General features: G+C 41.2%; 1 protein-coding gene across 1 annotated transcript; it reads left to right on the forward strand.

Moving 5' to 3' along the window:
* The first annotated feature begins 1,990 nt into the window (after positions 1–1,990).
* PUX4 (plant UBX domain containing protein 4) lies at positions 1,991–9,993 on the forward strand. Its single transcript, XM_086785856.1, has 4 exons — positions 1,991–2,535; positions 8,622–8,937; positions 9,041–9,136; positions 9,278–9,993. The coding sequence occupies exons 1-4, from the start codon at positions 2,117–2,119 to the stop codon at positions 9,650–9,652; spliced, it is 1,206 nt and encodes a 401-aa protein (XP_086641982.1). The 5' UTR covers positions 1,991–2,116; the 3' UTR covers positions 9,653–9,993.
* Positions 9,994–10,816: the final 823 nt, after the last annotated feature.

Below are 10,816 nucleotides of genomic sequence, written 5' to 3' on the forward strand. Positions count from 1 at the left end.
AATTATCATAGTTGCATTAATTAAATGCCACTAGCGTGACATTTAATTAATACAACCTTAGTATATGAGCCCCCCTCCCTTCCCCCCTCTAGTGTAAAGCCTTTTGTAGAGAATTGTGATGAAAGAAAGGACATGAGTGAATGTATGCAAATAATATGACACCAACATTTTATTTTGCATTAATTAATTACTTGGAGAGGCAAGATGGAGTGAATTGCAAACCTTAGAATGAAATGGTGTTGGAAACCTTTGGAGGAAGGGGGTGCCTCCAGAAACTTCCCATAACCACCTGAGTGAAGGTTATAAAAAGGGTTCCGCCTCAGGATTTACAATCGGGGCAAAGCCCCCGTGTGCACGAGAGAGAGAAAGAGAACGATCCTTTTTTTTCGACTAGAAAGAGAATTAGCATGGGCAGTGTTTTTGACATGTTTTTTCCACTAGATATGCATAGACTAAGCCCTTTTCTTAGCGAATCATTTTAACAATGCTTAAGCTATTTAGTATAACACATTGAACCAAAGGTCTAGCATTCCATCTTGCACTCATTCTTTTACAAGCTGTCAGCTTTGGCATTGCTAGCTAATATTTTGATTTTGCACCATTGTTACCTTAAAAGGAGACTCATTTTGCTAAATAAAACTCTTAAAACCTTGGAATAATGTTGAATCCTTAATGTAACTGAAAAGCAATTTCATAGTTGTATATTCAATTAAATTATCATAGTTGCATTAATTAAATGCCACTGACGTGACATTTAATTAATACAACCTTAGTATATGAGCCCCCCCCCTTCCACTAGCCTGCATATGTGACAAGTGGTTAGCAATTGGAATGGGCATTATTTTTGACATGTTTTTTCCACTAGATATGCATGGACCAAGCCCTTTTCTTAGTGAATCATTCTAACAATGCTTAAGCTATTTAGTATAACACATTGAACTAAAGATCTCGCGTGCCATCTTACACTCATTCTTATACAAGCTGTTATAGCTAACATTTTGATTTTGCACCATTGTTGCCTTAAAAGGAAACTCATTTTCATTATTGCTAAAAAAACTCTTAAAACCTTAGAATAACGTTGAACCCTTGGTGCAACCGAAAAGCATTTTCATAGTTGTATATTCAGTTAAATTATCATAGTTGCATTAATTACGTGACATTTAATTAATACAACCTTAGTATATGAGCCCCCAACCCCCCCCTTTCCCCCCTCTAGTGTAGTGAAGCCTTTTGTAGAGAATTGTGATGAAAGAAAGGACACGAGTGAATGCATGCAAATAATATGACACCAAAATTTTATTTTGCATTAATTAATTACTTGGAGAGGCAAGATGGAGTGAATTGCAAACCTTAGAATGAAATGGTGCTGGAAACCTTAGGAGGAAGGGGTGCCTCCAGAAACTTCCCATAACCGCCTCAGTGAAGGTTATAAAAAGGTGTCCGCCTCAGGATTTACAGTCGGGGCAAAGCCCTTGTGCGCGTGAGAGAGAGAAAGAGAATGATCCTTTTTTTTTTCGTGCACTCTGGTCTCCGGTGTGACGAGAGAGAGAGAGAGAGAGAGAGAGAGAGAGAGAGAGAGAGAGAGAGAGAGAGAGAGAGAGAGAGAGAGAGAGAGAGAGAGAGAGCATGGCCATGAGATTTAACAAAAATTTCTTCTTTGTTCTGGGCTCTATAAGTTTTTGACCTTAGAGCGCTAATAATTAATTAGCGCTCGTAATTAATTAGTAGCACACTCAGCCTGAATATGGTAGTAAATAGAAGGCCATAATTTCGTAAGCTTTTGACCTTAGAGCGCTAATAATTAATTAGCGCTCGTAATTAATTAGTAGCACACTCAGCCTGAATATGGTAGCAAATAGAAGGCCATCATTTCTTTGATTTTTTCAAGTATTAATCATTACATAAGAAAATAAGCTATTAAAAAAACACTCTTATTCTTGAAAAGCTTAGAGACAAAATTTGGGTGCCGTGTCTATTCTATTGCTATTCACTCATCTGCCGAAGGCAGATTCTTGTCTAACGTTGTGGGAAACGGATACTATAAATTTAGGTCTTTTTCGTTTAAGGAGTAGCAGCATTCCTCCCGTTGAAGGCAAAGCTTTACTTTCTGCCCACCATGGATCAACACGACGACGCAGTTCAGGAGTTCTGTAGCATCACTGCATCAAACCCGGAGCAGGCTCGTTTCTTCCTGGAGAGCTCTGGTTGGCAGGTCGAGATGGCTGTGCAGAACTTTTACGAGGCCGATGCCGCGCTCCCACGCGTCGGGGAGACGCGCGTGGGGGAGGAGGAGGAAGAGGAAGAAGTGGCAGAAGCGGGGACTCCGGCTCCGGCTCCGGCAGCTGCAGAGGCAGGGGGCCCCGTGCAAGGTGTGGGGAGGTTTGCCCCAAGCAGCAGAAGCGGCGGCGATCATGCTAAAGACAAGAAGCCAGCCAGTAACCGTGGAAGCATCAGGACCTTGTCCGATTTCAACAGGCGCTCCGATTCGGAAAGCGATGACGACACACAAGAGTACTACACGGGTGGTGAGAAGAGGTATCCTTATGCCTTATTCCAACTCACGGGGGATGACTGATCCACATCCCTCTACCCTTTCCATAAGCTGTGAGGCTAATTGTTTTCCATATGTTTAAGAGAAGGTTTTCAATCCTTTGCTACCTACTACCTGAAGCTTTACTTTAGTTCCACAGGCTTGTCTTAAGTTGAAGCTCGGCAAAGCCTCATTTTGCTCACTGGAATAATGCAAATGACCTTGAAGGATCATATTAGCTGATAATTTGATCAGAAGAATAAAAGTGCTGCCTTTGCCAGGTCGAAAGAATGACCCTAAGGAACTGCGTGGAGTAAAAATAGTAAGGTCTTTATACTTCTGGCAGGATGGGTTCCTCCAGCAGAGTCCTGGTCTCACTCACATGCATGTCTCTAGGAAAGAGACCAGTCATGGAAGGTGAGCTTTGACACAAAGTTGTGCTATTTGTCGCATTGCTTTTTTGCCAAGAGGGAGCACAAGACTTGCCTAGGATAGTTTTGTAGTTAAAAAAGACCGTAGCTAAGAGCTTGGAGTAGAAAGAAGGATGCGAAGCTGGGAAACTCGGAAACACAGGCTAGCCCATGAATTGGGGGAAGCAGAGGGACAAATGTGAGCACTTTTCGCACTTGTCAAAGTGCATATCCAATTTTATTTTTCAAAAGTATATCAATTTTCTGTTTCCCAGAATTCAATGAAGTGATTAGCCAGCTGCAACTGGCTTTTAATTGGAGGTTTAATGGAGTAGTTACTGGTTTATTTCTGCTTTCTTGACTTCATAAACTGAAAGCAGGTAACTGCTCATAATCTTACTTTTCTTTTAAGTGTTTAAAGATTCAACTGGATGGTGATTGTAACTGGCTTGTACATAACTTATCCTTTGTAACTGGCTATTTTGACTCCATATGGGTTTGTAGGTCTATACAATTCCTCATATAAGCCTTGAATCTTCCAACTATTGTGTGCACCTACTTCCTCCTTGGTGCATCCCTGTATTTGTACACACAATAGCCTTGTTTCTTTGTCAACCAGGGCTCACAAGTGGCCAACATTGACCTTTGAACATGGTCTCAGTTGTTACATGCTTTACGTGCGTGCAGAGGTGGAAGAGTTCATTAACTTAGTGTAAGAAAGTGATTTTAGGTGCACATGCACGGGCCTAGGCATATGGGGGCTTAGGGTCATTTGTACATGGGGCACATGGGCCCTAGGACTATAAAAGGCACATGTCTTGTGTATTTGGTACCTTTTTGGACATAATACACAGTTTACCTTTCTTGGAGCCATTAGCTTCTTGCCCAAGCTTTCATGGCTTCCTTCATTAACCTATGGCTACTCTATGCATTGAGGAGCAACTTGTGTGGACTCTAGCCCTTGACTCTAGTTGTGAGGACTCCAACCAATGAGTTCTATCCCTTGCTTAGATTGCTTTCTTTGACTTAGTGCGTGCAATAACTTGAACTTGAAGAGTAGTCCCAACTACCCTCTTAAGGGCCTTTTGGCTGGCCAATCTCATGCACCTTCCCTGGCACAATAGCTGCGAGCTTGACCCAGCGCTGTATGGCCCTGTACAAGCTGTACGAGCATGCACTAGTGCTGTACAGGCAGCCCTGTACCAGCACCAGTCCCGGTACTACACGCTGGTGTAGGGCCACTACCAGTGTTGAATGACCTACACTAGCATTATAAGGCACACTGTCCAACTCCTATTCAGCGTGCATGACCTTTGTACAATTGCCTCCTCAGTGCCATGTCAATGCCATATCAGAAATCTCCTGTACAACGTGGCTCTGGATATTAGTATCTAGATTAAGGTTCTGCAGCCTAGCTCACCACCCAACCATAGATCTTGTACACACAAGATCTCCTGTGAGCATAGGTGCTAAAGGCTCTGTCCATACAGACTCACACTAGTCAGCCTTGGCGTCCCATACCGCCATGACTTGCTCCAAGGGTCTATTGATAGATCGTCTGCATCAAGGATGGAAAACTGGAGTGGATTGCACCTCATGGTTAGTGCCTAGACCATCTTGTCACGACATTACAATATATCCACTCTATTAGGCTCATCCCACTTATATATCACTCATGAGTTACAAATAGCTATAACTTATAGGATTATTAACTTATGAGCCTTAACATACTAACCAATCTAACCCTCAAGTTAGCGGTGTCCTTTCACACCAAATGTCCAGGGCAAAAGTGACCTTGGAGTTAGCGCTTGTTCACAATGCACATTATATATGTACATGTACATGTACATGTACATATATGTATATGTATATGTATACACATATACATATATATACATGTATATGTATATATGTATATGTATATATATGTATATGTTTATATATGTATATGTATATGTATATGTATATATGTATATACATATACATATACATATATATGCATATACATATATATGCATATACATATACATATATGTATATGTATATGTATATATGTATATACATATACATATACATATATATATATATATATATATATATATATATACATATACATATACATATACATATACATATACATATACATATATATGTATATGTATATATGTTATGTATATACATATACATACATACATACATACATACATATATATATATATATATATATATATATATATATACACACACACACACACACACACACATATATATATACACATATATATATATATATATATACACACACATATATATGTATATGTATATGTATATGTATATGTATATGTATATGTATATATATACATATACATATACAGATACATATGTATATGTATACATACATACACACACACACACATATATATATATACATGTACATGTGTATACATATATATATATACACATGTACATGTGTATATATATATGTATACATATGTATATATATACATATGTATATGTATATATGTACACACACACACACACACACACACACACACATACATACATACATACATACATACATACATATATATATATATATATATATATATATATAAAATAAGAAACATCTAGCATCATCCATACTGAGCAATGACCACTAACTAAAATAATAAAAAAACGGGCCAAATAAGTGTTGTACATTGAACCTCATATTTGGTACGAATATCTTATGTGTACGAGGTATGGTACGTATGGAGTGGTACGGAAAGTATTGAAGGTACTCATCGGATGAGTACGTACGGGTACGGAATGCAACTATGACACTCACAAATACTTAGCCCCATTTGGGGGTTGTTCACATGGACACAAGTGGATACATATACACGGGTACATACGTGAAGAATACACGAATACGAGGCTCCAAATACCCAACAAACCCCCCCTTTGGAGCGAAGGTGGTGAGACCCGAATTGAAAAGAAAGATCTACCTTCTAACCACATCACATGCAGTGTCAAAGCCGACTCATCACGTGTCATGATAGCCCTCCAATCACATAATGGAATCAACAAATGGATAACTTGTTTACCTATAGTGGAATATCGACCACCCGCGGTGCACCAAAGGAGAAGGTAGCATTTTATTGCTCCAACCAATGGACTACACAGGTCATCTTGAAGCACAACCCGAGTGGCGCAAGCCCCATCTCCTAAACGATTACCATTTGTGTAGAGAGTACATGGTCGTGTCGAGAGAATTTCGCATCAACTCAAGGTCCATGCCAATTAAAAGAAGGTGGTCCTAGTGCAATTTATTATGCATGGAAGGAAAAGTGCTCATGTCTATAGCTTTCCTTGGACCCACATCACTCACCACCATAAAGATGTGGCTTTGCATGAAAAATTTCAACGATCTATACTACACAAAGGTTCCTAGCCTAGCCATAGTTGCCACATTTGCAATTCACAAGCACATCTTACAGACATAGGCACACACATTGCTAGCACGTGCACTGAGTCTCATCATTAATAGGTATCTAGGTATATCTCTGGATGGGGGGGCCATTGTGGGCGCAAGCATGGTCCGGGCGCAAGCATGGTCCCTGGTATGACCCATCACTTGGATCCTCTTTGAATGTGCAATGACCTAAGATCTTCAAAGAATATAAGTGTGGTCTTTATGGGACCATTTGCCTCTTCTTTGACTACCTTTATCATCATAATAAGAATCTCCATCAAAGAGCAACAAGCCACAACAAAAAGCACCCCAGTCTCTCGTTTCACCCTAACATCTGGGAAATATACCTTGTCGAGGTAGCAAGGCCAGCACTTTAGTCAGCCCCCTTGCTCTTAATTGGGATAATGGAAACACGAATTCTTTTATAAAACAAGGCACACTGAACGAACATTTAGTACATATCTTTTTTGGGGGGCATCCTGGGTAGAGGACTCATAATTGAACACACATACAAACATAAATATTTAGGAAAAAAGATAATTCTCCCAAGTTGGGAGATGCTCCCTGCATAGCTGTTGCACACGTGCACATTCTTGCTCTTGTGGCGATGTTACCGGGCTTTTCTGGTCGCGATGTTGTCAATGAAGCCTTTGGCAAGAATGCCCCAGAAAATAATGTCAATGTAGCCCATGGGAATAGTTGCTTAGGGCGTTTAGCCCATGACTTTCGAAACTGTAGGGTTGGAGTCTTCAATTTTGGGTTTAAAAGGTCGAATTGGGTAAAAACCCCAATTTGTGGGTTACAACAGCTTCAAACTATGTGGCAAATTATGGATTATACAAAAGCCCCAATTTTTAATGATGGAAAGACTTCAATTAGGGTCAAATTACCTCAACTTCTGAAAACCCCCTAATTTTTATTGATCCAAGAGCTTCAATTTGACTGATTTTGTTTGATTTTTGCGAGTTCCCCAAATTTTAGAGTACAGGTAGGGTTCAGTTTGAGCTAATTGCTGAAAGCACTATTTCTTCTGACGCAAATGCTTTCAACTAACTGGTTTTTGTCAGTAATGAAGAAAACCACCCCAAATTAGTTTTTGATGACTTGTGTACTTGGGAGCTTCTGTGAGAGGTCTGATGAGCAGCGGTTGGGCCACAGCTAGTGGGCAAAGCAGAGGCGGGAAGCTGCAGGTCAGATGGTGTCGGTGTTGCAACCAGTGGCCATGGGACAGGAAAGAGTGGCAGCACATAGGTGATGTCAGCGACACAGTGGGCAGCGAGTTGACATATGAAGGGGTGCTGGAGAAGTGTCTATCAGAATGACTGAAAGTCGAGGTCGGTGTTGCAACCAGTGGCCATGGGACAGAGGAAAGAGTGGCAGCACATAGGTGATGTCAGCGACAGTGGGCAGCGAGTTGACATATGAAGGGGTGCTGGAGAAGTGTCTATCAGAATGACTGAAAGTTGAGGTCGACGGATCTGCTCAGCCGAACTGGTGGTTCACCACTGTATCGCCGCCCATTGTCTTGCTCTGTAGGTCTGCTCAGCTGTATGGCGCTGTCAGGTGAAGGTGGCGTGGCAACAGAGGGGCAGGTGTAGAAGCGGGCGGTGAAGAGGCTGGACAGGTGGCCTTGAGAAGGTGGTAGTAGCACGTACAACAGCTCTGACCGACACCCAAGCTGGAGCTTAGATGAGGTGGCCTTCACCAGTTTCTTTGAAGGACTTGACAAGGTGGCCTTCACCAGTTTCTTTGGCAAGGCCTTTCCAGTTGATTTGTTTGCATGGGTGAGTAGATGGAAATTCTGCTTCAAGGTTGTGCAGACAAAAGAGAAGACTAAGGTGTGCCATACGTCAATGATAGGTGACATGCGCGTCAGAGTGCAGCAGTGCAGTGCTGTGCTTGCAGAAGTTGAAGAATAAAGAGAGTCTTCATTAATTTGCATGTGCACATATGATTTGCATCTTAACAAAAAGTATTGTACAACATGACATCAATCAATTGCGTGCAATTAAGATGGATCTGAGTGATTCTTGAAAATGTATAGGTAGGTGTTTGTTGGTTTGCATTTTCTTTTTAATAGAAGTTGTGTGCTGAAGTGACTTTTTTATTAGTGTGGATGTACATTATTAGTTTGCATCTTGCTGGTTTTTTATCTTACTCTCCATACTGGACGTTGACACAGCGATTTGAGAGTCTGGTTCTTAATCTCACTATGGTGTTATTCTAGTGGTATGTTGGTACAGGATCCCCAGAAGGGTAATCGTGTTGATGCCATTTTTGAGCAAGCCAGACGAATGGGTGCTCAGGAAGGGCCCTCTGAACCTGCACAAACTCGATCCGGTAGCAGAAGCACTTTTACGGGGGTGGGAAGAACACTTTCAGGAGAACCAACACAGCAAGTAGCTGTAGGAGCAGCTCAAAGAACACCACCTCATCAACCAGACCCTATTGTTCGCAATATAACCTTCTGGAGGAACGGTTTTACAGTGGATGATGGACCTCTGAGAAGGATCGATGATCCTGCCAACGCTCAGTTCTTGGCAGTATGAATACCCCCCCCCCCCCCCCCCCCCCCCCTCTACTCTTTCAATTTGATGCTGCTGCTCTGAATTTCAAAGAAACTGAAATACTTGACCTTTTTGGCAGAGTATCGGAAAATCTGAGTGCCCTAAGGAGTTGGAACCAGCAGAGCGTGGTACTCCTGTACATGTAAATCTCATACGAAGAGAGGAGGACTGGAATGTAGGTTTACTCTTTGGAAATGGAAACCCATCAGCATCCTGAATTTTTTGGTCTTTTCAGTTTTGGCCATAACATCAACTTGTAAACTGTCACAAATAAATTTTGATAAAGTTGATCTCATGCTTCTTGTTGCGGTTACAGCCTCCACCAGAACCCAAACATGTATCCTTCCAAGGGGTTGGGCGAACTTTAGGGAGTTCTTCTGCAACTGATGCAGGCAATGCACCTAGTGCCCATGGTGCCAGCAATCAGTCCTCGCAAGGTCTCACTGTCGACAACTCACAGCCTGTGACATCTATCCAGCTTCGGCTGTCTGATGGTACTCGTATGGTTGCACGATTCAATCATCATCACACTGTTGCTGATATTCGATGCTTCATCGATGCAGCTAGACCTGGTCATGCTAGAACCTATCAATTGCAGACCATGGGCTTTCCTCCAAAAGTTTTGAGTGATGTGACAGAAACTATTGAGGCTGCAGGTCTTGTCAACGCAGTTGTTATTCAAAAGGCTTAGATTTGCTGGGGTTTTAGATTTGGAAACAGTATAAACAGTGTGCATCTAGTGTGGCCTTCTATTTATTGGTCTTTCCTCAGATTTGCGCTGCCAAAATGCCTGTTTTGAACGTTTTGAAAATACCACCGTTAAACTTTCGATGATTATTATTAAAAGAACATGCTGGAAGATTCAACAGGATGACGTGACATGTGATTTTTACACCATGTCCCGACTTTAAATATGCAATACTTGGATAACACAATATAATAATGTATCTTCCAAATTTGAATGATTTGTCAAAGTTCTGTGATTGCCACGCAGCACAGAAAAAACGCTAAAGAATATGATGAATCTTCAAATCGTCGGGTATCTATTATCCAAGTCCTCGGCTTTGAACCCTGGTTGATAGCCATTCCGGGTTCCTTAACTCTAATATCGGTCGGAGGTGTCTTCCAACTTCAGGTTTGCTTTATGTTCGATATCCTGCAGAGGTTTACTTTTTTGTTTCTGATGTGCTCTAGCAAAGACTAACTAACTTGTGAAGGCATATTAAACCTTACATTAGTCAATATGGCGTCTCTACTTTACTTCTTGGCTGGAGGGCAGTGTTGGAGTACGTGGCTTATATCTTAGTGAGCTGCATGTTGTTCGTAAGTGCTTGCTGGCAATTTTCCTTCAAACGTATTTTAATTACTCACCAGCACAAATTGCATTTGATATCTCGAAAGGAAGTGGGCTGTAAGTTGTTGCTATGTAAATAAAATAGACTAGACATCTTATGGGAGGCTAGAGAAGGCATAGCAACAAGCGTGTTCCATGCCTAATAGATGGTTGATTGTATAGGGGGTTGAGGCTAAATGTAGATGAATTGAGAAGAGAGGATGCACCCTCAGCATTTATTTCACTGCCCGTCTCTGTTGCTCCAATTTGACACCAAGGTTCAAGCTGCAAGTAAATTCGATTGCATTTTAAGGATAGCTTCCTCACGTTGCATGCGTTCAAAACATTCATGTTGTGCATAAGTGGCAAGAAGTATATTCCTCGAAAGGGTTTTCAAGAAGTTGCATTTTTGTTGGTAGTAAAGTGGGAATATGGTTATAAGTAAATTTCACTTGAGAGTCTTACAAAATGCCATTATGTTTGCTTGTAGCTTGTAAGCCTATGGAAGCTTTTGAGCCATAG

The sequence above is a fragment of the Cibotium barometz genome, chromosome 48, assembly GCF_041138505.1.
Source record: "Cibotium barometz isolate CiBa-2024 chromosome 48, ASM4113850v1, whole genome shotgun sequence".
Classification (NCBI taxonomy): Eukaryota; Viridiplantae; Streptophyta; class Polypodiopsida; order Cyatheales; family Cibotiaceae; genus Cibotium; species Cibotium barometz.

Coding starts and splice junctions, on each gene's coding strand:
- PUX4 (XM_086785856.1), top strand. CDS start 2,117: ATGGATCAACACGACGACGCAGTTCAGGAGTTCTGTAGCATCACTGCA. Junction 8,938..9,040: donor CCAACGCTCAGTTCTTGGCA/GTATGAATACCC, acceptor CCTTTTTGGCAG/AGTATCGGAAAATCTGAGTG. Junction 9,137..9,277: donor GAAGAGAGGAGGACTGGAAT/GTAGGTTTACTC, acceptor TTGCGGTTACAG/CCTCCACCAGAACCCAAACA.